Below are 25,751 nucleotides of genomic sequence, written 5' to 3'. Positions count from 1 at the left end.
GGATGTTGCTGCAGCTGCTCTCACCCTCCAACCTGCGATGAAAATTAATGTTTCGTGAGAGCCCAGCACTGGTGGTGTCAGGGAGCACCCACAGTGCTCAGTGCGTGGCTGAATGGGGCACTGGGAAGGTGGAGCCCCACCAGCAGGCAGGACCCTGGGGATGGGCAAACCATGTGCACTTGAGCGCTGCCTGGGGGCTGTGCCGGGGGCACAGTGGCAGCCCCTGGCCGTGCTGTGCCGTGCCATGCCATTGTGCTCCCCTGTGGTGTGAGCACCCAGGCGTTGCTCCATGGGGGAAGGCTGAGCAAAGCTCCATCTGACGTGCTTCTTCCCCTCAACTTCCTCCAACAGTGGGATCAGCTCAGCTGTGTCCTGCAGGCACTGGACAGGGCTCAGCACTAACTACCGAGGAGGCAGACAGGGTACGTGTGTGGCGGTGCTGGGTGATGGTGCTGGTGGTGGTGCTGGTGGTGGCGGTGGCAGCAGCCGGGGCTGAGCTGTCCCATTGTGGCACCAGTGAAGGAATTTGAAGGGGGGCTGTTGTGGGGAGCTGGGAACCAGCTGTGCAGGCGTGTGATGGTGCTGAGGGCTGGGGCATGGCCCATGAGTGCCTATGCAGTGGGTGCTCTGTCCTGTGGCCTCTCACGGTCACAAGGGCCAAGCTTGGGGGTGGTGACAGGATCACCCCCTTCAGTGGGGCTGCTCCCCAGTTCCTGCAGCCTCTCAGGGGAAGCAGGGCCATGGAGAGGCGCTGGGGACAGGCAGGACCAGGCTCAGCTGAAGGGGCTCTGGAGGGACGGGGTTCAGGATCTACATGGACAATGGACCACAGCCGGGGTGAGGAGGTGCCCAGGGCTCCTGCAGGACCGAATCCTGCTGGCACCAAGCCGTGCTGGGAGCAGCGCGATGGGCAGCGGGGCTGGCGCTGCAGGCGATGGCAGAGCAGTGGCCTCGGGCGTGGGGACTGGCAGGGAGGGGAGGAAGGGCAGGAAATCTCGCAATGGCTGTATGGTCAGCGCCGGGTTTCCTGTTCCTCCCCAGGAGCCGGAGCTGCATTGGGTCCACACCGCACCAGGCCTGGCCCCAGGAGGACGCCAGCACCAGCCGCACGGCAGGGACCTCGCAGCACACGCAGGTTGGAGGGGCCATGCCCCGCTGGGGGCCTGGCAGGGACAGGGACCCCTTTGTGGGTCTGGGAAGGGTTCTCAGCCCTGGTTCTCTGTGGGGTCGAGTGCTGCATCAGGGGACGTCCTGCCCTGCACAGACACGTGCCCTGCCCAGCGCCCTCCTGCTCCTACTGTGCCCTTGCCATGGGGCAGGACACCCTGGGACCACGGCTGGGACCAGTTTGGCTCCCAACAGCCATGTTGGAGTCCTGGGTGCTGGGACACATCCAGGCTCAGCACCTTTCTCTGGGGCTTGGCACCACAGCCGCCTACTGCGGGCTCCCCAGGAGCTCAGGGTGACTGTGCCAGCAGCAGGAGGGGCTGGAGCTGCTGGACCACATGGGGCTGGTGTCCCTGCTGGGTGGTGGTCACAAGCTGCGCTGCCCTGGGGACCAGCCCCGTGCATGGCAAGGGTGACACTGCTGGTTTTGACCCCAAACTTCCTCCTCCCTGGCACCATCCCCATGGGCCCCAACTTCCTCTGGGCTTGGGTGCACTCGGCACCCTCCCGCCCTCCCAGCTGCTTTGAATGGGCTTTGCAAAGGAGATGGCGTGGGGCAGGGAGAGCTCTGCTCCCCAGAGGCACCTTGTCCCATGGCTATGCAAGGGAGGGTGTGGGATGTAAAGGGCCCCCTGGACACTGGTCACCCTTGTGGGCAGCAGCCGCAGCTCAGCTCCTTGACTGCCCTGCAGCCTCCTCACACCCGACCGGCGGTGCCATGGGCTTTGGGCCGGAGCTGTGGTGCCCACAGGGGCACAGTGCGCTGCTGCGCCTGCAGGACAGTGAGCTGCGCCTCCTGGAGCTCATGAAGAAGTGGATGTCGCAGCGCGCCAAGAGCGACCGGGAGTACGCGGGGATGCTGCACCACATGTTCTCCCAGCTGGAGAAGCAGGAGAGCCCCGGGCAGCTCCGTGCCGGTGACCACGGTGGCCAGATTGGGGAGGTAGGGATGAGTGGTGTGGTGCTGGATGGTGGTTGTGCCCACGTCGTGCCTGATGCCTTGTCCCTGCAGTCCTGGTGGGTGCTGGCGAGCCGGACGGAGGCGCTGAGCCAGATCCTGCGCCAGCATGCAGAGGAGCTGGTGGCAGGGCCACTGGCCAAGCTGAGCCTGCTCATCCGCGACAAGCAGCAGCTCCGCCGGGCCTTCAGCGAGCAGTGGCAGCAGCTCAGCCAGGAGTACACCCGGGTGCGTGTGTCCCGGTGGGGGCAGTGGGGGTCCCCAGCCCTGCTCCGCTGACGGCGTCACCCTCCCCAGACCACGCAGCAGGAGATGGAGAAGCTGAAGGCTCAGTACCGCAGCCTGGTGCGGGACAGTGCCCAGGCCAAGCGCAAGTACCAGGAGGCCAGCAAAGGTGCCCAGCCCCTGCCTGCCCCGTCCCGCTGTGTCCCAGGGGTTGCAGCCTTGGGACGCAGGGCTGCAGTTTGGGAGCATCCCTGTGTACGGGGAGGTTCGGTGTGACCACCTCAGCCCTGGCCCCGGCCCTGCCTGCCCTGGGACCCCCTCCCAGCACCCCTACCCCCTGTGACCCTCACTGGCTGCAGTGGATGCGCTGCAGCTCTGGGACCTGGGATGCGCCATGGCGGGTGTTTTCCATGGCCTCTCCCCCTAGACAAGGAGCGGGACAAGGCAAAGGAGAAGTACGTGCGCAGCCTCTGGAAGCTCTACGCCCTGCACAACCAGTATGTGCTGGCTGTGCGGGCAGCCGCACTCCACCACCACCACCACTACCAGCGGGCACTGCCCACCCTCCACCAGTCCCTCTACAGCCTGCAGCAGGAGATGGTCCTCGTCCTGTAAGAGCTCTGCCTGCCCCACTGCTTGCCCTGCACCCTCTTACCCAACCTTGGGCATCCCCCATGGTCCCCGAGCACCACTGGGATGCGGGAACTGGGTGACAGCTCTGGCATCGGGGTGGTGGCACCTAGCAGCCCCCAGCACCCATGTCCCACCAGGAAGGAGATCCTCAGGGAGTACTACAGCATCAGCAGCCTGGTGCAGGAGGATGTGCTGGCCGTGCACCAGGAAATCGCTGGTGCCATCCAGGCCATCAACCCTGCCACCGAGTACAGCAGCTTCATCCAGAGTCACAGGTACAGCTGCACTGCTGCAGCCTCTGCCACGCATGGGCACTGGTGCCCAGCACGGGGCAGGTGGGAAGCAGAGCCACGCTGGCTGCCTGCAGGTATGGCTCGGAGGTGCCACCAGTGGTGTCGTTTGATGAGAGCTTGCTGGAGGAGACCGAGAGCCTGGCACCTGCTGAGCTGCAGCTGAATGAACTGACCATCGAGAGCGTCCAGCACTCGTGAGCGGGGCCGGGCTGCAAGCAGGGGCTGCTGCTGCCAGCACTGCAGCTCAGTGCCACCGGTGTCTCCTGCAGCCTGACATCGGTTGAGGAGGAGCTGGCGGCTGCCATGGAGGCTGTGAGCAGCAAGGAGCAGCGGGTGCAGGAGCTGCAGGCGGAGATCCGGGGCGAGGAGCAGGGCCGGAGCCCCGGGGAGCGGTGAGATGCGGTGGGTGGGGGGCAAGGGGCTGCGGCAGGGTCTGACCGCCCCATCCTGTCCCCAGGGTGCACTTGCTGGGCAAGCGGCAGGGGCTGCAGGAGGTGCAGCAGCAGCTCGAGGGCTGCCTCTGCACGCAGGCCAAGCTGCAGGCACAGCGGGACCTGCTGGCCACCAAGCTGGCAGAGCTGGGGGCCGGGGAGCCGCTGCCTGTGCTGCTGCTGCAGGACGACCAGCACTCGGTCTCCTCCGTGGTGAGTCCTGCCCCAGTGGCCCTGGGATGGGGCTCACTGGGCTTGGGTTGCCCGCAGCCATGCAGAGCTCACAGCTCGCGTACCGCAGGAGCAGGAGCGCAGCGGGAGCACTGCACTGGAGACCCTCAAGAACCACATTTCGGGCATCTTCAGCCCCAAGTACTTGGTGAGTCCCTGGGCACCTCCATCCTGCCCCCCAGCTCCCTTTCTGAGCCTCCTGCTCCCTGGCACCCACTGTTCTCTCCACAGCCCCCTCCCTTCTGTGCCCCCCAAGCCTGCTGTGCCCTGCCATGGACACCACTCACAGGCACTGCTGCTGGCCCTACCTCCAGGGCATGGCTGGGCTCACTTCGTCTCCATCCTCCACCCAGCTGCCGCCCCCCGTGCCCCTGATCCCGGAGCTGCAGAAGCCGCTGTGCCAGCAGGTCTGGTACCACGGGGCCATCCCACGCTCGGGGGTGCAGGAGCTGCTGAGCCGCAGCGGGGACTTCCTGGTGCGGGAGAGCCAGGGCAAGCAGGAGTACGTGCTCAGCGTGCTGTGGGACGGGCAGGTCCGGCACTTCATCATCCAGGCTGCTGATGTGAGTGACTGCAGGCGGGGTGGTGCGGCCGGGGTAGCCCTGGGCAGGCAGAGGGGGGGCCCCTGGTGTGAGTGCACGGGACACATGTGCAGAGGATGAGTTGTGCCTGTCCTTGTGGGGCGTGAGCCCTGCATGGTGTGTGTGAACTCTCACTTGTGTGTGCCCTGCCCGCTGTGCATGCAGGTCCTGTGCCTCATGTCTGCATGCACTGCAGCCCCTGCACCCCAGCCCTTGTGAGCAGACCCATGTGTGCAGGCACAACCGGTCAGCCTCCCCTCCCCACAGAACATGTACCGGCTGGAGGGGGACGGGTTCCCCACCATCCCACTGCTCATCGACCACCTCCTGCAGAGCCAGCAGCCCGTCACCCGCAAGAGTGGGATCATCCTGGCCAGGGCCATCCCCAAGGTGACAGTGGGCAGTGGGCAGGGGATGTGAGGCTGGGCAGGGTGAGGGACAGCTCACCACCTTCAGTGTCTGCTCGCTGCAGGACAAATGGGTGCTCAACCATGAGGATGTGCTGCTGGGGGAGTGCATCGGCCGGGTGAGTCAGGGCGCCCCAGCCCTGCCTGTGTGGGTCTGCAGAAGGACAGGGCTGTCCCCAGGGGGTCTGTGGGAGGACAGGGATTGCCTCTGGCCATGGGCAAGCTGGGCTGCTGCACCCGTGTCTCTCAGGGTAACTTTGGGGAGGTGTTCATCGGCCGCCTGCGGGCTGACAACACCCCTGTTGCCGTGAAATCCTGCCGGGAAACCCTCCCGTCCGAACTCAAGGCCAAGTTCCTGCAGGAAGCAAGGTCTGTGCAGTCATCACGCTTGTCCCAGCCTGTCTGTTTGTCCATCCTTGGGACCTGGGGCTGTTCAAACCGTGCTGGGACTGCAGCATCTTTGTGCCGAGGGTTATGCCTGGGGCAGCCGGCCTCCCCCCCCATGGTGTGCTTTCCTGGTCCCACAGGATCCTCAAGCAGTACAACCACCCGAACATTGTCCGGCTCATCGGTGTCTGCACCCAGAAGCAGCCCATTTACATTGTCATGGAGCTGGTGCAGGGTGAGCAGCTCTGCTCTGCAGTCTCCGCGCTGTGCTCGTGTGTGCCAGGGCAGCCGATGCTTGCGTGTGCCAGGGCAGCCCACACCAGCTCTGTGTCCCGGGTGTAGGGGGGGACTTCCTGAGCTTCCTGCGCAGCGAGGGGCCCCACTTGCGTGTGAAGGAGCTGATCAAGATGACAGAGAACGCTGCCGCTGGCATGGAGTACCTGGAGAGCAAGCATTGCATCCACAGGTGGGCTCGGGCGCGCAGCAGAAGCCATCACTGTCCCCGTCCTGTGCCTGGGGGCCCCTGGGTGCACAGCTGATGGCTCTGGGCTGTCCCAGGGACCTGGCCGCTCGCAACTGCCTGGTGACAGAGAAGAACACCCTGAAGATCAGTGACTTTGGGATGTCACGGGAGGAGGAGGATGGCATCTATGCCTCCACAGGGGGGATGAAGCAGATCCCCGTCAAGTGGACTGCCCCTGAAGCACTCAATTATGGTATGGGATGGAGCCAGCTGTGGCCTGGCAGCCCCATGGCACAGCTGGGAGCCGGGAGTCCTGGGCATGCTGTCCTGCTCCCACATGCCCAGTCCTGGGGAGGAAAACATGGGCACCCCAGTCCTTGTAGCACAGGCACAGGCAGGGCAGTGCAGCCATGGGTGTCCCCAGCCACCAGCATCCATCCTGCCTCATGTCCCCAGGAAGATACAGCTCAGAGAGTGATGTCTGGAGCTTCGGGATCCTGCTGTGGGAAGCCTTCAGCCTTGGTGCTGTCCCCTACACCAACCTCAGCAACCAGCAGACACGTGAGGCTGTGGAGCAGGGTAAGGGACGTGCCACGGTCTAGCTCTCAAGGGCAGTGAGGGGCCATGTGTTCAGCACGGTGGATCTGCTGTGGAGCTGTGCCTGTGGGGCTGGTGGCTGCTACTTCCTCATCACTGCTCCCCGCAGGCGTGCGGCTGGAGGCCCCCCCCCAGTGCCCTGAGGAGGTGTACCGCCTGATGCAGCGCTGCTGGGAGTACGACCCTCGCAAGCGGCCCAGCTTCGCCACCATCCACCAGGACCTCATCGCCATCCGCAAGAGGCACCGGTGATGGGGGGCCCCGGGCCCCACCGGCCCCGCTCCGGACAGCTCCGTGTGCTCGGATCCGTCTCGCTGGCAGCACCCATCTCTGCCAGGGAAGCGGGTGCTGCGCCTGGACACAGCTGTGACCCCTCCCACGTGCTCCCAGCTGTGCTCCCGGGACACGGCACCCATAGCTCCTGCCGGGCTTCATCCGCTGCAATAAACAAACGGGCTCCGCAGCACTGCGTCCGTGGGGATACGAAGGAGCACGGACCGCGGGAGCCAGGGGGGCCAAGCACCCGCGGTACGGCCGGGACGGTGCACCGGACAGGGCACATGGGGATGGGTGCATCGGCAGCCGGCCGGCCGCGGGGCTGTGGGGTGATGACCGGGTGCATCCCCGGGACTACGGCGATGTCCGGGTACAATCTCGGGGCTCTGGGGTGCTGACGGCTGCGCCTCGGGGCGGTGGCAGTCCCGGTGGGGTCACTGCCCGGCAGCACGGCGCAGGCAGCGCTGCCCCAGGCGCTATGGGCCCCCCCGCTGCGCTGCCTCCGGAGCCGCCTTCCTCGGGGCCGGGGCCAGGCGGGCGGAGCGGAGGGCGGGGCCTGGCCCATCCCGGCCGCGGCTGCTGGCGGGCCCGGGGCGGGCGATGTGAGGAGCCGGGCCGGGCCGCGCCGCGGAGCCTCCCAGGGTAAGAGCGGAGCGGCCGCGCCCCCCGCGCCGGCCCCAGCTGCGGCCCCCCTCGCGCCGTGCGGTGGCGCAGAGGCCCCGGGGTGCCCGGCTCGGCTCGGCGGCGCCGCGGCCTGCTCCGGCCCCGTCCTTGGCCCCGTCCGGTCGTCCCGGCCCCAGCCCCGCGGCTGCCCCAGCCCGGGCTGTAAATACCCGGTCCCGGATTAGGCGAAGTAGGGCGCGGGGGGGCGAGGAGGAAGGTGTCGGCGGGGGCCAGGTTGTGCAGGGCACGGGCACCAGCGCCGAGAGCAAAGCTCAGCCGGGGCCCCGGAGCAGGAGGCAGCGTCCCGACCCGGTCTGTCCCCTCCCGTGTCCCCGGAGCCCCGTCCTGCCTCCGGCCGCGCTGGCAGAGGCACCGTCCCGTCTGCCCCGCTGCAGGTCCGTCCCTGCGGCCCTCGGGATGAAGCTGAAGAAGCAGGTGACTGTGTGTGGAGCTGCCATCTTCTGCGTGGCCGTCTTCTCCCTCTACCTGATGCTGGACCGGGTGCAGCACGACCCCGCGCGCCACCAGAGTGGAGGCAACTTCCCCAGGGTGAGCGGTGGGGCCGGGGCTGGCGGGGGCCAGCAGCGCACCCGAGGACACCCGGGCCAGGGCTCGTTCCCTGCTGCTGTCAGTGACACGGGGGCCGGGACCCACCTGGCAGAGGGCACCGGAGGCTCTCACTGCGGTGTCTGTGTCCCCAGAGCCAGATCTCGGTGCTGCAGAACCGCATTGAGCAGCTGGAGCAGCTGCTGGAGGAGAACCATGAGATCATCAGCCACATCAAGGACTCTGTGCTAGAGCTGACGGCCCATGCGGAGGGGCAGCCGGCGCTACCCCACCACACTCCCAATGGCTCCTGGGTGCTGCCTCCCGAGAGCCGCCCGAGCTTCCTCTCCGTCTCCCCACAAGACTGCCAGTTTGCCCTGGGGAGCAAGGGCCAGAGCCCAGACCTGCAGGTCAGGGCCCATCTCTGCTAGCACGAGGGTGTCTGCACCAGGGAGTCCAGGGGGTCCTGGCCCCACGCAGTTGGGTGTCTCTCAATCCAGTGTCCACCCTGAGCCCTGTCTCCCCCCTGGCAGATGCTGGCCGTGTACTCCCTGCTGCCCTTCGACAACCAGGATGGCGGTGTGTGGAAGCAGGGCTTTGACATCACCTACGAGCCCAACGAGTGGGATGCTGAGCCCCTACAGGTGTTTGTGGTGCCGCACTCCCACAACGACCCTGGTGAGCAGCAGGTGAAGGTGGGCAGGGGTGGGGAAGGGCCAGTGCTGCCCCGCACTGCTGGTGGGGAAGGGCTGGGCCCCACGCAGTGACCCCCAACCTGTGCTGGCAGGCTGGATCAAGACCTTTGACAAGTACTACTATGACCAGACGCAGCACATCCTCAACAGCATGGTGCTGAAGATGCAGGAGGACCCACGCCGGCGCTTCATCTGGTCCGAGATCTCTTTCTTTTCCAAGTGGTGGGACAACATCAGTGCCCAGAAGCGGGCTGTGGTGCGGAGGTAGGGCTGCACGGCCCCTGCCCAGAGGCAGGGTGCTGTAACCCTGAGCATGCGAGCGCTGCTGCAGAACCTGAGCAGTGCCAGCGCCTTGCAAGGCCCAGGACACCCTTGGTGGCATGGGAGACCTGGGGAGCAGGATTGTGCGGTGGGAGAGAGCCCCCTTGTCAGCTCCCTGTTCCAGGAGGGCTGGAGATGGAGGACAGAGGGAACAGGGCCTGTGGGGTACAGCAGAGGATGTTGGTCTGTGTGGGGATGAGCTCTGGCTCCGGCCTTGGCCAGTGTATTGCTGTGGAAGGATGACTATCTGCCTGTCTGTCTGTGTGGGGACAGTGGGGCACAGCAGCCAGTGGTTGTGGGGCTGCAAGAGGGCCCCAAGCTCACCGCAGGGCTCTGCCTGGAGCTGATGGCATATTGTATGTTCCCCTTGCAGGCTGGTTGGCAACGGGCAGCTGGAGATGGTGACGGGTGGCTGGGTGATGCCTGATGAGGCCAATTCCCACTACTTTGCCATGATCGACCAGCTGATCGAAGGGCACCAGTGGCTGGAGAAGAACATTGGTGAGAGCAGGACGGGACACTGGGCTGGAGGGGCAGAGGGCTGGCCAGTGTGGGGCTGAAGGGTCTCTGTGCCCCCAGGTGTGACGCCGCGGTCGGGCTGGGCCGTTGACCCCTTTGGCCACAGCTCCACCATGCCCTACCTGCTGAAGCGCTCCAACCTGACGGGCATGCTCATCCAGCGTGTGCACTACGCCATCAAGAAGCACTTTGCTGCCACCCAGAACTTGGAGTTCATGTGGAGACAGACGTGGGGTGAGGAGCTGCTGAGCAGTGATGGTAGAGGGGGGGCCCTGCTGGGGAGGGGGGCAGCAGGGAACAGTTTCCAACTGTTTTCCCATGCGGATGGTGAGCTGAGTACTGGGAGGTGATGTCTCTGCTCTGCAGCGGTTTTGCCCTGCGGGACAACACCGGAATGACTCCCAAACTGCCCCCATGCATGCTGCTGTGCTCTCTGGGCTCCGAGCAGTGAGCCCGTGTGCCATGTCTGTACCACCCCAGCAGCTGTGTCTGGGAAAGAAAGGGAGAGCCGTTGCTGTTGCTCATCTGTCCTTGGTCCCACAGATACAGACTCCAGCACTGACATCTTCTGCCACATGATGCCCTTCTACAGCTACGATGTACCCCACACCTGTGGGCCAGACCCCAAGATCTGCTGCCAGTTTGACTTCAAGCGCTTGCCGGGTGGCCGGATCAACTGTCCATGGAAGGTGCCTCCCCGAGCCATCACCGATGCCAACGTGGCAGAGCGGTGAGTGCCGCAGGGCAGGGGCAGTGGCACTGAGCCAATGAGCCAGCTTCACACCCTGGCTCCCATGGCAGAGCCCAGCTGTTGCTGGACCAGTACCGCAAGAAGTCCAAGCTGTACCGCAGCAAGGTGCTGCTGGTGCCCCTGGGAGATGATTTCCGCTACGACAAGCCACAGGAGTGGGATGCCCAGTTCCTCAACTACCAGCGCATCTTTGACTTCCTCAACTCCCAGCCGAACCTGCACGTCCAGGTTCGCAGTGCTGGGAGGGGTGGTGGGAGCCCCCAGCTTCGGGAGCCGTGGTGGTTCCCTGCCATGCTGAGGGCTGTGTGTGCTGTCCTGCAGGCACAGTTTGGGACGCTCTCTGACTACTTTGATGCCCTGTACAAGAAGGTGGGCATTGTGCCAGGGATGAAGCCGCCTGGGTTCCCAGTGCTGACTGGGGATTTCTTCTCTTACGCGGACCGGGAGGATCACTACTGGACAGGCTACTACACCTCCCGGCCTTTCTACAAGAGCCTGGACCGAGTGCTGGAGGCCCATCTCCGGTGAGGGGGAGCAGGCAGGGCTCTGGGCCAGAGGCTTGGGTGCAGGGGGTATGGGCGAGGGTTGGCTGGGCAACACTGGGAGCCCTGGGAGCCCCTGGTCTGCGCCAGAGCCACCAACGTGCTGAGGGTGGCCCAGGCATGGACAAGGGAGTGCCAAACCTTCATCCAGCCCCAGGGCAACATGTGCCACCCTGGCTTGTCCTCCCTGGGGCCAGGGCCACCTGTGTGAAGCACACAGGCTGGACTGGCTGCTCCTCCTCTCGGGGCCAGGGCAAGGACACTCAGAGCCTCTGTCCCTGCGCAGGGGCGCAGAGATCCTGTTCAGCCTGGCGCTTGCCCATGCCCGCCGCGCTGGTGCTGACGGCACGTACCCACTCTCTGACTATGCACTGCTGAGCAATGCCCGCCGCAACCTGGGCCTCTTCCAGCACCACGATGCCATCACCGGTACCGCCAAGGAGGCTGTGGCTGTTGACTACGGAGTCCGGTGCGTGACGGCAGACGGGGCGCAGCTGGAGGGGCCTGTCTCAGATGGGGGTTGGTGTGCATGTGGCTGGGAGCAGGGCTGGGTGTGGGGTACGAGCCCTTCTGCTGGAGGTGGAGGATGTACAAGAAACCTGGAGAGAGGCTTTGGACAAGGGCCTGTAGGGACAGGCCAAGGGGAATGGCTTGAACCTGCCAGAGGGGAGACTGAGCTGAGCTCTTAGGCAGAAGCTCTTCCCTGTGAGGGTGCTGAGGCGCTGGCACAGGGTGCCCAGAGAAGCTGTGGCTGCCCCATCCCTGGCAGTGTTCAAGGCCAAGTTGGACACAGGGGCTTGGAGCAAGCTGCTCCAGTGGAAGGGGTCCCTGCCTGTGGCAGGGGTTGGAACTGGATGGGCTTTAAGGTCCCTTCCAACCCAAACCAGTCTGTGTTTCTGTGTTGGGGGGACACTGGGAGATGGGAGGACAGTCTGTGTGCCTCACTGCCTGTGCCCCAGGCTGCTGCACTCCCTCACGAACCTCAAGCACATCATCATCAACGCTGCGCATTACCTTGTGCTGGGGGACAAGGACACCTACCACCATGACCCTGCTGCTCTCTTCCTCAGCATGGTGAGCAGCCCCCTGCCCATGGCTCCTGCACCCCAGCTCATGGGACCATGCTGGGGCAGTGGTCCCTGTGCCCCTGGGGAGCACAGCCCTGCCTGCCCACCCAGTGGGGACCTAGGGGAAGGGTGAGGGCACCCCAGCTCTAACCGCTTCTCTCCCCAGGATGACACGCGCCCCAGCCAGGACTCCCTGCCCGAGAGAACGGTGGTCAAAGTGGACGTCTCACCCCGGTAGGGTCTGCCACCTTGCTCCGCAGACTGTGGGGAAGCACTGAATGGGTACCTGGGATGTTGTGAAGAGCGGGTGGGTGGTGTGGGGCACCTGGGATGCTGTGGGGCTGGGGTGGCCATCCCTGTGTGCCTCCCCACAGGTTCCTGGTGGTGTTCAACCCGCTGGAGCAGGAGCGCCTGAGCGTGGTGCGGGTGCTGGTGAGCTCCCCACATGTGCGGGTGCTCTCCGAGGAGGGGCAGCCCCTGCCTGCCCAGCTCAGCGCACACTGGGGCTCCGACACTGACACAGTGCCCGACATCTACCAGGTATGGGGTGCCCCAGAGCCCTGCTCACCCCCACCCTCATCCTGCATAGCCCATGTGTGCCTGCACAGTGACCCCATACCTCTGTGGCAACACGTGTCCCTGCACCACAACACAAGCTCTGCTGCGCATGAGCCCTCAGCCCCCCATGCCAATCCCCTCAGGAGAGGCTCAACAAGTGCCAGGCCAGGTCTTTGCCCAGCCCACAGGCAGCGTGTCCCTGCTGGCCCCTGCAGTGGGGCCGGCTCATGTCCCCGTGCCACTGCAGGTGTCTGTCCTGGCCCGCCTGCCCGCACTGGGGCTGCGAGTGCTGCAGCTGCACAAGTCCTTCGAGGGCCATGCCACGCTCCAGTCCTCCGTGCACCTGTACTTGCCCGGCCTCAACCTGCCCATGCGCAGGCAGGAGCCTGTGCCCGTGCACGTCCTCCCGGCTGGCGCTGAGGACATCTGCCTGGAGAACCAGCACCTGCGGGCCTGCTTCTCAGGACGCTCGGGCCTGCTGCAGGTGAGTGCAGGGCTCTGCCGGTGGCGAGGGGACACAGCACTGCCTCTGCGGAAAGCGCTCACCCCTGTGCCGGCTCACACCCCACAGAGCATCCGCCTTGCTGGGGAGGAGCGGGAGCAGAGGGTGAGCAGCGAGTTCCTCGTCTACGGCACCAGGGCCTCCAAGGACAAAAGTGGAGCCTATCTCTTCCTGCCTGATGGCGAGGCCAAGGTACAGTGGCCACCTCTGTGAGCCATTTGGCAGCCACATGAGAGTCCTGCAGGCAGCAGCCTCAGCACAGCTCTTTCACCCCAGCCCTACGCCCCCAATGACCTCCCAGTGGTGCGGGTGACGAAGGGACCCCTCTTCTCTGAGGTCACCAGCTACTACCAGCATGTCCAGACTGTGGTGCGACTTTACAACGTGCCAGGTGGGACAATGTGAGGCCATGTGGGGAGCTTGCTGGCCCAGGGGTGCTGGGCAATGCTGCCTGTGGGGCTCAGCCCCTCATTGCCTGTCCCCAGGGGTGGAGGGGCTGTCCCTGGACGTATCTTGTCTGGTGGACATCCGTGACCAGATCAACATGGAGCTGGCTCTGCGCTTCAGCACTGACATAGACAGTGAAGATACCTTCTTCACGGACCTCAATGGCTTCCAGGTATGGGGCAGCCCAGGAAGGGTTGGCCGCTGCCCACAGGGGGACGGTGCCCTGGCACCGGGCATCGCCAGAGCCACCTCCAGGCACTGAGCTCTGCTCCGTGGCAGATCCAGCCCCGCAGGTACCAGCGGAAGCTGCCGCTCCAGGCCAACTTCTACCCCATGCCCACCATGGCCTACATCCAGGACACGCAGAGCCGCCTGACACTGCACACAGCCCAGGCCCTGGGCGTCTCCAGTCTCAGCAGTGGTGAGAGGCCCATGGGGCTGTGCCTTGGGGGCTGCCCTGCTGTGCCTTGGGGGCAAAGGGTGCTGGGGAGGAGGGTGCTGCCAGCTGGGCACAGGCAGCCCTGGCCCTGCTGCCTCCGGGGCACCCCAGCTGGGAGCGTGGCTGATTCCCGCTAAAGCCCATGCTGGGACCCGCTCCCTGCAGGCCAGCTCGAGGTCATCCTGGACCGGCGCCTCATACAGGATGACAACCGGGGCCTGGGCCAGGGGCTGAAGGACAACAAGCGGACATGCAACCGGTTCCGCATCCTCCTGGAGCGCCGCACCACTGCCAGCCAGGTGCATGGGCTGAGGCTGCAGAACGGGGTCGGGTGTGCTGAGCCCAGCCCTGCTCTGGGGTGGAGCAGGGTCTCATCCACTGCTGCTCCATCGCCCTCCCAGCCATCGTGCTGGCACCGCATGGGGCTGGGCCTGGAGCAGGGACATGGGGAGGGTGGGACCGTGCAGTGGAGTCCCTGTGGAGCCGCAGTGCCCTCGTAATCAGGGTGTTCTTGTCCCATCCCCTCGCTGCTCCTTATGCATGCGCCACATCACCCACTCAGAGCTCCAGCTTCTTTTCCACACTGGCCTCCGTGTTTAAAGCCTTGGGCTTCCCCGGCGCCAGGACTGGCAGCCCAGAGGTAACAGCCGGCCTGGCCCCACTGTCTCTCCCTGTTTTGTGCAATAGCTGCTAGCACAACCCTAGCCAGGTCCGTGGCCTGGCCACTGCTGGGGAGGGTGCTCGTGCCGAGGTGGGAGCAGCCCTGGGTGCCCTGTGCTGGCGACTGCTGCTGGAGGGGCTGTGTCAAGGCTGCGCCTGGCCCCGCAGCTCCCCTGGCTGGTGCTGAGCCCCGTGATCTCTGGCAGGCACAGGACGGGCGCCCGATCAGCTTCCCCTCGCTGCTGAGCCACATCACGTCCATGCACCTGAATGCCGAGGCCCTGGTCATGCCCGTGGCCCAGGAGAAGCCAGCCCCACCGGCCCTGCGCTCCTTCACGCCCCTTTCCACCACCATCCCCTGCGACTTCCACATCCTTAACCTGCGAATGCTGCAGGCAGAGGTGAGCTGGGCCCCGGGGGGAGGCCTTGTACCCGCCGTCCCCAGCATCACAGCTCACCCCTGGCTCCCCAGCAGGATGAATCACTGCCCTCGGCAGAGGCAGCCCTGATCCTGCACCGCAAAGGCTTTGACTGCAGCCTGGAGGCCAAGAACCTGGGGTTTAACTGTACCACCAGCCAGGGCAAGGTAGGACCAGGCTGATGCCTCCACCTGTTGCTGGGTCAGAGCCAGGCTGGGGTCCCAGGCTGGCCTCCTGCATCCTTTGCTCATGCTGGAGGGGGCCCAGGTCCCTCAGCACCAGTGTCACAAACAGTGGCTGCTCAAAAGTCCCAGTGCAGCCCTGCTCTGGCCCTTGCACAGGCACAGCTGGAGGATGTTGGGTCTGGAACCTTTCATGAGCCCTGCATCCCCCTGCAGTCCATCCTGTAAGGAAGGGCAGAGCCTGGGGTGGGTCACTGCGGTGCCCTGGGGGGGTGGGGGTGCCATGCACCGAGTACTGTCACACACGTGCATGGTGCTGCACCTCCGGGCACCGCAACGCACCCGCCCTTCTCCCTCCTCTCCATAGCTGGCGCTGGGCAGCCTGTTCCAGGGGCTGGAGCTGGGCTCCCTGCAGCCCACCTCGCTGACGTTGATGTACCCCCTGGGCACGGCCTCCAACAGCACCAACATCCACCTGGACCCCATGGAAATCGCCACTTTCCGCATCCGCCTGGGGTAGCGCCTCCCGGAGCAGGAGGGGAGCAGCGCGGCAGCACCGGCACGGCTTACAGGGGCTGGGCCAGCAGCCCCATGCAGGCGGGCGGGCACTGGGCAGGAGGTGCCGGACTTGCAGAGGCTGCTGCCCTCTCATTTCTTAGCCGTGTGTTCCCAGACAGACGTCAGAAGCGAAGTGCTGCAGCGGGGCTGTGCAGGTGCAGCCTGGGCATCGAGGCCATGGGCTCTGCAGTACCGGCAGGATGGGCATGGCTGCCCTGATGCCCCCACACCGCTGCCACCCTGGGGTCCTAGGGCAGGGCCTGTCCGTGCGGGGCTCCCCCAGGTCCCGGGGCAGAGCGGTGGGGCCAGAGCTGCTGGCCAGGGAGGTGCTGTGGACTGGAGATGGAGCTCACCTGGAGCTTGTGGGAAACATGAGGCTGTTTCCAAGGGCTGTGTCTGGTTTGTGGTTCTCTTGCTGGTTCCAGGGGAGAGTGGGCAAAGTGCGCCGTGGGGAGATGCTCTGGTGCCCGAGGAGCCTGGCCACTGGTCTGCAGTGTCCCAGGAGCTGCGGGAGGCCACGTCACCAGGAGCATCCTCCCAGTTGCTGTGGGGACACAGGGGCTGCTGCACTCCTCGGGCCCCTCTGGGGCTCATTACTGCTGAGGGGAGCCCAGGGGGAGGCGGGCGAGGACGTGGTGCTGGATAAGCTCTGTCTTGGTTTCCCACACAGCCTCCAGCACAGCCCACAAACCATACCCCATGGGCACAGCCCTGAGGATGGGCGGAGAGCATGGACCAGTGTGGATGGGCCCTGACAGCTCAGCCCTTTGCAGCCTTGGCCAGCCAGGCACGGGGCAAGACCCAGGCCAGGTGCATGGCTTGTGCTGGGGAGCAGGAGCAGCACAGCCCTGCACTGGCACAGTGTGCTGCCAGGGCCATGCCAGAGCCTGGCTAATGGCACGGCTGGCGGGGGGCCAGGCTGCGGCACAGGGCCTGCTGGGGCTGGGCTGCCGAGGGGCTGCAGCACAACCCGCTGTGATCCAGCCTCACCCGCTGCTCTCGCCCGCAGCACCAGGATCCTCAGCCCGGCTGAGGTGCCCAGCCGGCACCCATGGCCCCAGTGCCCGGTGGGGACAGTGCCTCCTGTCTGCTCTTGGCCCCCCAAGAAGTTCGTTAGTGATGCTCCCGCCTCCCGCCCTGGTCCCTGGGGAACGGGCATCGAGTGCAGGAGGCTCTAATGGCTCCAAGTGGCTCTTGATGGGCCGTGATGGAGGCGGGAGAGGAGGGGCTGTGGTTTCTGCCTTCCCCGGAGCCAGACCTGCTGCTGCTCAGGGTCAGCCGGGAAGATGCTGGATGGGCTCCTGCTCCGGCTGCTCCTCGCCATGGCGCTGTGCCCCAGCCTCTGCGGGACAGGTACAGCTCCGCTCCCTGAACTCGTCCTCCCCATCCCTGCTGGGGCCGTGTCCCTTGAGGGCTGCTCCTGCCAGCCCGTGCTGGCGCCTGGGTCTGTGTGGAGCTCGGTGATCCGCACTGGGTGTGGTGGTGCCGGGGTTGGTCCCTGCACAGCACAACTGCAGGGTGAGAAGCGCTGACCCCACGCTGTGGGGTGGTGGGGACAGGAGGGGATCAGCACGGGGCGATCGGGGCTGACCTGGGCCTTTCCCCTCCCATCTGCTGCCGTCACTCCACTCGCCCGCATTTGCCCTTGCCGGGGTCACGGTGAGCACCAGAGCCACGGCGCACATGGGGCAGTGCCTGATGAGACCGTGCTCAGCTGCGACTTGAGCCCAGCCCAGGGCTGAGCTGGGGGCTCCCATGGGGCCAGGGTGCTCCCAGCCCAGCCCTGGAAGGGTCACATCGCTGGAGCTGCTGCTGGTCCCACTGGCACGGTGCCGGCTGCCGGCACACCGACCCCCTCAGGACAGGGGAGAGCCTTTGCCGCACCCGCAGGGAGGCCTGAGCCCTGGCTCCTCACCGCAGGCTTGGTGCAGAACCTGCACCTCTGCGAGGGCTACGCGGGCCTCAACGGCCGCTACCACCCCGGCTTCTACTGCCCGCGGCTGACAGACCCCGCCGGCCACCGCTACTGCTGCCGCCCCGGCCCGCGCACGCTCAAGTCCTGCTGCTCCCAGGAAGCCCTGGAGGCCCTCACTGGGGTGAACCTCTCCAGCCTGGCCAGCCCCGATCTCCTCCGGTGAGCAGGGCTGTGTGGACTGGGGGGCAGCGTGGGCCCTGGGCTCCCTGTGGTGGCTGGGACATGGGTCTGCTGTGCCAGCCTGGAGCCCACAGCCAGTCCCAGCCGTGCCCTCCCGCCACAGGGTCCCACTGTGCTGGTGGGGCCATGGCTGCCCTGTCCTGAGGTGCCCCCTCCTGCAGGAACCCACTGGCGCTGCCCTTTGTGGGGCTCTACGGGCTCCTCATCCTCCTCCTCATGGCCATTGACCTTGTCCACTTCTACCGCACCCGGCACTGGCGCCTCGGCTGCCTCCTGCCCCTTGGCCGCTGCCTGCCTGGCAGCCTTCCGGGGGGCCACCGGCTGCAGTCCCGCTCCCCACAGCCCCTCAGCACCGGGGCCCTCAGGCAGGGCTGCTGAGGGGGCTGGGAGGGGTTGCAGGGGGGGCTCCCAGGGTGCGGGGGGGGGTGCGGGAGGGACACACACACACACACAGACACACACACACACACACAGACACACACACACACAGACACACACACACTGACACACACACACACACACTGACACACACACACACTGACACACACACACACTGACACACACACACACACACAGACACACACACACAGACACACACAGACACACACACACACTGACACACACACACACACTGACACACACACACAGACACACACACACACACACAGACACACACACACACACACAGACACACACACACACAGACACACACACACTGACATACACACACAGACACACACACTGACACACACACACACAGACACACACACACAGACACACACACACTGACACACACACACACACAGACACACACACACACTGACACACACACACACAGACACACACACACAGACACACACACACACTGACACACACACACACAGACACACACACACACACAGACACACACACACACTGACACACACACACAGACACACACACACAGACACACACACACACAGAGACACACACACACACACAGACACACACACACACAGACACACACACACAGACACACACACACACACAGACACACACACACACACAGACACACACACACACTGACATACACACACACACACAGACACACACACACGAGGTCGCACGTGGTCGGTATCGGCACCGCCGAGCCGCGGGGGGGCGCTACAGCCTCCTCCCGTCCCTCCCACCGCCCCGTTTCCGTCACGTGACACGGGCGGTGGCGTCCGCGTTCCCCGGGCGATCGGCAGAGACGTCACGAGCGCGGCGGGAGAGGCGCGATGGAGGCGGCGGCGGCGGCGGTGGGAGCGCGGGACGGGACGGGACGGGGCGGGGCGGGGCGGGGCGCGTGGGAACCGGGAAGGGAGGGGACGGGGCGGGAAGGGAAGGTGATGGGAACAAGACGGAGCGGGGACGGGAGGGGACAGGATCGGATGGAACGGGAACGAGAAGGAACAGCAGGGCGGCTGGCTGCTGGGGGGCGGCTGTTCGGGGGGTTGGAAGGGAGCAGCGCCGGAGGGGCCGGCTGCTGGTGCCCGGTGCGATGGCGGTGCCCGGTGCGGGGGCAGGCGGTGGCAGCGGAGCCGTGTCCCGGGGCAGCCGTCCTTGAGGAGCCAGGGCCGTGCCCGTGTCCCGGCGCGCCTGTCCCAGCCGGTGCCCGTCGGCAGGTGACGGCGGGGCAGCTGCGGGAGCGGGGCAACGCGGAGTTCCAGGCGGGGGACCACGCCGCGGCCCTCGCCGCCTACACCGAGGCGCTGAGCCTCTGCGACGCCGGGCCGGAGCGGGCCGTGCTGCACCGCAACCGCGCCGCCTGCTACCTGAAGCTGGTGAGAGCGCGGCGTGTGCGGCATCGGGCGCTGCGGGGACCTGCCCGGCTGCCCCAGCCTGTCGGGGCTGCCCGGCCCCTCCGCCCTCGTCGGCTCCTCCTCCCGCCGGAGGGAGGCCCTGGCGGTCCCAGGCTGGGCGCTGCCGGTGCCCGGGCAGGGCACTGCCTGGTGTGTTCTCTGCGCACCTTTTCTCCCGGCCCTCCCTGCTGTCCCGTGCTGCCCCACATCCTGGGTGAGCTCTTGGGGCCAGGACAGGGTGCTTCTCTCCATGCCTGGGTTGGGTGTGTGCTCCGGGGCTGCTCCGCCCACAGTCACAGCATCTCTGATCTCCCACTGTGGGACTGTCTCTGAGGCAGGAGGGGAGCACAAGGAACTTCAGGGGCTCTAGAGGACCAGGAGCACTTGAAAACCATCAGGGGCCATAGGGCTCCTTGGGATCCCGATGAGGGTTGTGACTGGGGAAGGATATGATGTCCTGCTGGGCTGGCTCACTGTCCCCTGGACGCTGTTCCCATCTTCCAGATTCACAATCCTTTCCTAGCTCTCCTCTGTAGAGCGACAGGTGCTGCCCCTGCCCACACCAGGCTGGGCTGAGCGAGGCCTCAGGGGCAGCGCATCAGGCATTTTCCTGTCGCTGATTCTCTGTCTCTGCAGGAGGACTACACCAAGGCGGAGGCTGACGCATCTAAAGGTACTGTCAGTGGTGGCTGGCAGGGGACCGGCCCCTGTGCACTGCCTGTGTGGGCACGAGCAGCTCAGGGCCTTTGCGATGGACCCCCTCTCCCTGCAGCCATCGAAGCGGATGGCCGGGATGTGAAGGCGCTGTTCCGCCGCAGCCAGGCGCTGCAGAAGCTGGGCCGCCTGGACCAGGCTGTCAGTGACCTGCAGCGGTGTCTGAGCCTGGAGCCCAAGAACAAGGCCTTCCAGGAGGCCCTGCGCGCCCTGGGCAGCAGCATGCATGAGAAGGTGAGCAGGGAGGCAGCGTGGGGGCTGCCCTGTGGATGTGGTGGGCTGAGAGAGACGGCGAAGGCTGAGCTGCTCTTTCTGCTCTGTCTCAGATGAAGACCATGTCCTGCACGGACTCAAAGGTAGAGCAGATGTTCCAGATCTTGCTGGATCATGAAGAAAATGATGCGGACAAGAAACAAAAGGTTTGAGCTCTGGGGAGCGGAGGCTTGGCTGAAAGGCAAGGTGGGGAAGAAGGTGTTCCCAGGTCAGCGCTGCTGGCTGAATGGTGCTGCTGGGGTGAGGATGGCTGTACCACCATCACAGCGTGCTCCCTGGGTTGGGTGGCTGCCTTCAGACATGACTCTCTCTTCCCAGGCTGCGCAGAACCTGATCGTGCTGGCGCGAGAGGAGGCTGGAGCAGAGAAGATCTTTCAAAGTGATGGCGTGCGGTTGCTGACGCAGCTGCTTGACACGGCCAAGGCTGACCTGATGCTGGCAGCCCTGCGCACGCTGGTGGGGCTGTGCTCCGGGCACCGCTCCCGGGTAGGTCCTGCCATAGCCCAGCTCTCGTGTGGTGTGTGACAGGGGAAACGGGTGCCAGGGAGGCTGTGGAGTGTGACAGGCAGGGGAGTGTCACTGGCCTCTGACTGCAGCCCTGCCGAGCACTGGAGCTCTGGGCTGTCACCTGCCAGGCCTGAGGTTGTGGGAGCCTTGTTGTGACTTGGAACTGTCCCGATGAGGTGCTGGGAAGCACCATGGCTTCCCTCAGGACTCCAGCTGACAATTGTGCTTGTACTTGCAGACCACAGCCATCCTGGCAGAGCTGGGGGCCCCTCGCCTCTCAGCGGTGCTGGGTGTGGAGCATGAGCAGGTTTCCCTGGCTGCCTGCAACCTTCTGCACGTGATGTTCGACTCCCTGAAGGAGGGGCTGCAGAAGGACTTCCGTGGCAAGGATGATGCAGTGGTGCTGGGTGAGTGCTGCCTGCTGCAGAGCCAGGGCTCTGGCCCAGGATTAATGCAAGGTTGAGCTGGAATTCAGGAGCCCTTGGTCATGGCAGCATCTCCTGCCAGCCCTGCCATGGTACGGTGAGGCCTGTGCCGGAGGTGCTCACTGCTGAGCACTGTCTCTTCTGAAAGATTCCTCCAAGGACCTGAAGCTGCTGATCAAGCACCTCCTGGAGCTGCTAGCTCTGGAAGGGGCCTCTGCGCACGGCCGTGACAATGCCCTCAACCTGCTCATCAAGGTGGTGCCCAGGAAGTCACCAAAGGAGACCAACAACAGCATGAGCCTGTGGGTGATCGACCAGGGTGAGCAGAGCAGCCTGCAGCATCCCACTGGGCATCGCGCCCCTTTGCCTCGGGGTGCCTCGGCTCTGCCGGCGCTGGGGTGTGTGACCCCGCATTCTCCCAGGCCTGAAGAAGATCCTGGAGGTGGGAAGCACAGTGTGTGGCAGCCCGGGCAGCTTGCCCGTGACGGAGAACAGTCGGATGAGCGCCTCGGTGCTGCTGAGCAAACTTTATGATGACCTGAAATGCGATGCTGAGAGGGAAAACTTCCACCACTTGTGCAAGGACTACGTGAGGTGAGCCTGGGCATCCCTGGGGCGTCCCTGGGGCAAATGGAGTTCGGTCTCATGCAGCACCATCCCTATCCCCAAACTTTTTTGCTCTTAGTGATAAAAGCAGGTTGTAGGTTCCACCAGCAACTGGCTGTGTTGGGTTCAGCAGCTGGGGCTGTGTGTGGCTGGAGGCATCAGCCTTACCCCCCCGGTGTTCTTGCTGCACAGGAGCTGGTTCGAGGGGCAGGAGCTGGTGGGGAAGCTGCGGGCCATCCAGACAGTGTCGTGCCTGCTGCAGGGCCCCTCGGATGCTGGGAACAGGGTGCTGGAGCTGGAGGGGATCATGGACAGTGTGCTGTCCCTCTGCGCCTCCGTGCGCGAGGCCCACCAGCTGGTAGCGGTGGAGGCACTGATCCATGCTGCCGACAAGGCCAAGCGTGCTTCCTTCATCACTGCCAACGGCGTCAGCCTGCTCAAGGAAATCTACAAGCACAGCGAGAGGGACAGCATCCGCATCCGGGCGCTGGTGGTGAGCACGCCGCGGCTGCTGCTGGGCCGTGGCTGCAGGTTCCTGGTCTGCAGCGCTGTCCCCTCTGTGCCGCGGGGCTCATGGGCGCTGCTCTTGGCTGCAGGGGCTCTGCAAGCTGGGATCTGCCGGAGGCACCGACTTCAGCATGAAGCAGTTTGCCGAGGGCTCCACACTGAAGCTGGCCAAGCAGTGCCGCAAGTGAGTGGTGGGGCAGGGAGGGGGGGTGGGGGGGCCGCAGCCATGCTCATGGCCCTTTGCAGGTGGCTCTGCAATGAGGCAATGGATGTGGGCACACGGCGCTGGGCTGTGGAGGGCCTGGCCTACCTCACCTTCGACGCCGACGTCAAGGAGGAGTTCGTGGAGGACAAGGCAGCGATGCAGGCCATGTTCCACCTGGCCAAGGTACGTGCCCGGCGCTGCGGCGGGCTCCCTGCGCTGCAGAAATGTGCTCCAGGGGGTTGTGGGGCTCACGCTCTGGGGCTGGGGAGTGTGGAAGCGCCTGGTGGTGCCGGGTGGACTCAAGGCCTGGCCTGTTCTCTCCATCGTGGGTGTGATGGATGCCCTGTTACCCCTGCAGTCAGAGGACAGGAGTGTGCTCTACGCTGTCGCCTCCACCCTGGTGAACTGCACCAACAGCTACGACCATGAGGAGCCAGACCCCCAGATGCTGGAGCTGGCCAAGTACGCCAAGCAGCACATTCCAGAGCAGCACCCCAAGGTGGGCAGGGCACCGTGCATGTCAGGAGCGTGCAGTGGGGCAGAGCCCAGGGTCCCGAGGGGGCCAGGGTGTCCCTGAGGCCTTCAGGGGTGAGGTTTGGAACCTCACAGAGGATGGCACCAGGCGCGTGCCAGCGAGCTGAGCGCTGACCCTGCCTCTGGGCCAGGACAAGCCGGACTTTGTGAAGCGCCGGGTGCGGAAGCTGCTGACAGCTGGGGTGGTCTCGGCTCTGGCCTGCATGGTGAAGAGTGAGAGCCCGGCGCTCACCAACTCCTGCCGGGAGCTGATCTCCAGGTATGGGCAAGCTGGGGTGGGGCAGAGAGGGAGCTGGGTCCAGAGGCTGCCGGTATCCTGTTGCAGACTTCTGTGCCTGTGGAGAATGCAGGCTCCTGGGAGAAGAAAGGGGATGTCCAGGGTCTGGTGCAGCCTGTGCCTGCTGCAGGTGTCTGGGTGCTCCACTGCTCCTGCTCTGTCCCCAGAGTGTTCCTGGCGCTGGTGGAGGAGGCCGAGGACCGGGGCGGTGTGGTTGCGCAGGGAGGAGGCAAGGTGAGGGTCAGCCCTGCTGCGCTGCAGCGTGCGGTGGGGCTCTGGGGAGGGCTGGCTCTGCAGCAGGGGGCACTGTGCTGGGGCCGTGATGAGCCAGCTGCAGCACTGGCTGCTGTGCCTCTGCCGGCAGGCTCTCATCCCGCTGTCCCTGGAGGGCACCGAGGTGGGGCAGACCAAGGCAGCTCAGGCCCTGGCAAAGATCACCATTACCTCCAACCCAGAGATGGCCTTCCCTGGAGAGCGGGTGAGCGTGGGCTGGGGCTGGGGCTGCAGAGCAGGGGCCCTGTGTGGGCAGGCAGTGGGAAGAGGGCCACAGCAGGGGCTCATGGCGGAGCAGCAGTGGGCCTGGGCTGTTGAGCTTCTGGCTCAGCCCACTGGGAAAGGGCTCAGCAGCTCCAGGGCTGGTGATCCAAGGTGGGATCTGCACTGCAGAAACTGCTGGAATGGGTTTGTCCTTCCCTGGGGAGCAGGAGGTGGAAGACCCTGGTGTTGCCCACAAAGTCCCGATGGCCTAGGCCTCATCATGGGAGCAGCTCTGCCTTCAGGCTGGGCTCAGGGCTCTCCCCTGTACCCCCAGCTGCACGGGCACAGTCCTGGTCCCTTGCTCAGGGTTTGAGCCCTGCACTGCTCTCCACAGATCTACGAGGTGGTCCGGCCCCTGGTGAGTCTTCTGCGCCTTCAGCGCACAGGCTTGGAGAACTTCGAGGGGCTGATGGCATTGACCAACCTGGCTGGCATCAGCGAGAGGCTGCGGTAGGAGCAGTGGAGCTGGGCTGGGCATGGGGGCTGGCGGGGGCCTGGCCCCGGCCTGTCCATCCCAGGGATGTGCTGCCCTGGGCTGGAAGCGCTCACACTTGCCCTGCTGCAGGCAGAAGATCCTGAAGGAGAAGGCTGTGCCCATGATCGAGGGGTACATGTTTGAGGAGCACGAGCTGATCCGGCTAGCTGCAACGGAATGCATGTGCAACATGGCCATGAGCAGGGAGGTGAGGGCCTGGTCGGGTGTCTGCTGGGTTCCTGGTCTCCTGCATCCCACCCACTCTCCTCCTTCTCCTCTGCAGGTGCAGGAGCTGTTCCTGGCTGAGAACAGTGACCGGCTGAAGCTGATGGTGCTGTACAGTGGGGAGGAGGATGAGAAGCTGCGTCGGGCGGCCTCGGGAACCCTGGCCATGCTGACGGCCCTGCACCCCCCCATCTGCAAGCGGATCCCGCAGGTGGTGAGTGCCCCGCGGTGGGGTGGGGGGACCCGGGACACTGGGGCAGCACCAGTGACCCAAGTTCCCTCCCCTGGGAGCCGGGACAGCCTGTCCTGCCCCCAGCCTGACCGAGCGCGGGCTGGGTGTCTGGGGGCTGCGGAGGGCAGTGCTGAGGGCTCCTGCTGCCCTGCAGACAGTGCACTGGCTGGAGATCCTGCAGGCCCTGCTGCTGAGCACCAGCACGGAGCTGCAGCACCGCGGGGCCGTGGTGGTGATGAACATGGTGGCGGCTGAGCGGGAGGTGGCCGAGCAGCTCATGGCCAGTGAGGTGCTGGAGATCCTCTCGGTGCTGGCCAAGGACAAGGAGAAGCCGCGCGTGGCGCAGGCGGCCAAGGAGAGCCTGGCGCAGGCTGTGGCTTACGGCCTCATCAAGCCCAACCCGGAGCAGGCCTGATGCCCCGGGGCTGCCTGCACTCGCTGCCGCGCACGCTGCTGCGGGCTGGGGCTCGAGCGCTGCTCCGGGGAGGCTGCCCCGGCTGGGGGGTCCCGTCTGCCCGCGGGGCCGGCTCCTGGCCGGTGCCCCGGGGCGAGGGGAGAACGATGGGGTTCACCGCTGCCTTCGCCACCGTATGCCTTAACCGGGAGGACCGGCCAGGCGCGGGCCCCCGCGCGGCTGAGCCCGGCACGGAAGAAGGTCCGCCCGGTGACACCGCACTAAAGCTGCTCTTGGACCACGGCCCGGCCTCTGTCCCTCCCTCCGCCGCCGCACCGCCCCCG

At 65.6% G+C, this 25,751-nt stretch overlaps 4 protein-coding genes across 13 annotated transcripts; all 4 read left to right on the top strand.

Annotated features, from left to right (window-relative positions):
* The first annotated feature begins 415 nt into the window (after positions 1-415).
* On the top strand, positions 416-6,828 carry FES (FES proto-oncogene, tyrosine kinase). 2 transcript variants are annotated; one of them, XM_080626352.1, is made up of 20 exons: positions 416-422; positions 1,042-1,135; positions 1,860-2,110; positions 2,180-2,353; positions 2,423-2,519; positions 2,778-2,961; positions 3,121-3,258; positions 3,351-3,470; positions 3,546-3,668; positions 3,734-3,920; positions 4,009-4,086; positions 4,292-4,501; positions 4,787-4,909; positions 4,992-5,045; positions 5,177-5,295; positions 5,454-5,548; positions 5,656-5,779; positions 5,872-6,029; positions 6,233-6,355; positions 6,483-6,828. In XM_080626352.1, the coding sequence occupies exons 3-20, from the start codon at positions 1,886-1,888 to the stop codon at positions 6,623-6,625; spliced, it is 2,475 nt and encodes an 824-aa protein (XP_080482478.1). In that variant the 5' UTR covers positions 416-422; positions 1,042-1,135; positions 1,860-1,885; the 3' UTR covers positions 6,626-6,828. The 2 variants fall into 2 exon arrangements, 1 of the variants encoding a protein (XP_080482478.1); XR_013957747.1 differs by lacking the exon at positions 5,872-6,029 and having other exon boundaries at positions 6,483-6,606.
* Positions 6,829-7,201: 373 nt separating this feature from the next.
* Positions 7,202-15,890, top strand: MAN2A2 (mannosidase alpha class 2A member 2). 6 transcript variants are annotated; one of them, XM_080626289.1, is made up of 22 exons: positions 7,202-7,291; positions 7,708-7,861; positions 8,014-8,268; positions 8,392-8,536; positions 8,646-8,817; positions 9,248-9,375; positions 9,454-9,627; positions 9,937-10,123; positions 10,195-10,668; positions 10,973-11,155; positions 11,646-11,760; positions 11,920-11,987; positions 12,128-12,293; positions 12,559-12,795; positions 12,883-13,005; positions 13,090-13,204; positions 13,299-13,432; positions 13,540-13,681; positions 13,865-13,998; positions 14,566-14,760; positions 14,835-14,945; positions 15,328-15,890. In XM_080626289.1, the coding sequence occupies exons 2-22, from the start codon at positions 7,730-7,732 to the stop codon at positions 15,478-15,480; spliced, it is 3,543 nt and encodes a 1,180-aa protein (XP_080482415.1). In that variant the 5' UTR covers positions 7,202-7,291; positions 7,708-7,729; the 3' UTR covers positions 15,481-15,890. The 6 variants fall into 6 exon arrangements, with proteins under 6 accessions (XP_080482415.1, XP_080482418.1, XP_080482417.1 ...); XM_080626292.1 differs by having other exon boundaries at positions 7,207-7,861; positions 10,195-10,372; positions 10,466-10,668; XM_080626291.1 differs by having other exon boundaries at positions 7,207-7,861; positions 10,195-10,372; positions 10,466-10,668; positions 14,832-14,945.
* Positions 15,891-16,840: 950 nt separating this feature from the next.
* On the top strand, positions 16,841-18,051 carry LOC308225697 (protein shisa-like-1; the record flags this gene model as incomplete). Its single annotated transcript, XM_080626781.1, has 3 exons — positions 16,841-16,871; positions 17,439-17,652; positions 17,835-18,051. 3 exons carry the CDS (start codon positions 16,841-16,843, stop codon positions 18,049-18,051), a joined length of 462 nt encoding a protein of 153 aa, XP_080482907.1.
* Positions 18,052-18,917: 866 nt separating this feature from the next.
* UNC45A (unc-45 myosin chaperone A) lies at positions 18,918-25,741 on the top strand. 4 transcript variants are annotated; one of them, XM_080626112.1, is made up of 20 exons: positions 18,918-18,953; positions 19,320-19,478; positions 20,133-20,169; positions 20,269-20,444; positions 20,537-20,629; positions 20,802-20,969; positions 21,229-21,397; positions 21,564-21,734; positions 21,838-22,009; positions 22,214-22,514; positions 22,618-22,712; positions 22,775-22,916; positions 23,092-23,232; positions 23,399-23,526; positions 23,712-23,778; positions 23,909-24,022; positions 24,416-24,531; positions 24,647-24,764; positions 24,840-24,995; positions 25,168-25,741. In XM_080626112.1, the coding sequence occupies exons 1-20, from the start codon at positions 18,933-18,935 to the stop codon at positions 25,426-25,428; spliced, it is 2,805 nt and encodes a 934-aa protein (XP_080482238.1). In that variant the 5' UTR covers positions 18,918-18,932; the 3' UTR covers positions 25,429-25,741. The 4 variants fall into 4 exon arrangements, with proteins under 4 accessions (XP_080482238.1, XP_080482237.1, XP_080482240.1 ...); XM_080626111.1 differs by having other exon boundaries at positions 24,840-25,394; XM_080626114.1 differs by lacking the exon at positions 19,320-19,478 and having other exon boundaries at positions 18,942-18,953; positions 24,840-25,394.
* The last annotated feature ends 10 nt before the right edge of the window (positions 25,742-25,751 follow it).

This window comes from Psittacula echo (genome assembly GCF_963264785.1).
Source record: "Psittacula echo genome assembly, chromosome: 10".
Taxonomy (NCBI): domain Eukaryota; kingdom Metazoa; phylum Chordata; class Aves; order Psittaciformes; family Psittacidae; genus Psittacula; species Psittacula echo.
This window is presented reverse-complemented; position numbering and strand designations above follow the sequence as displayed.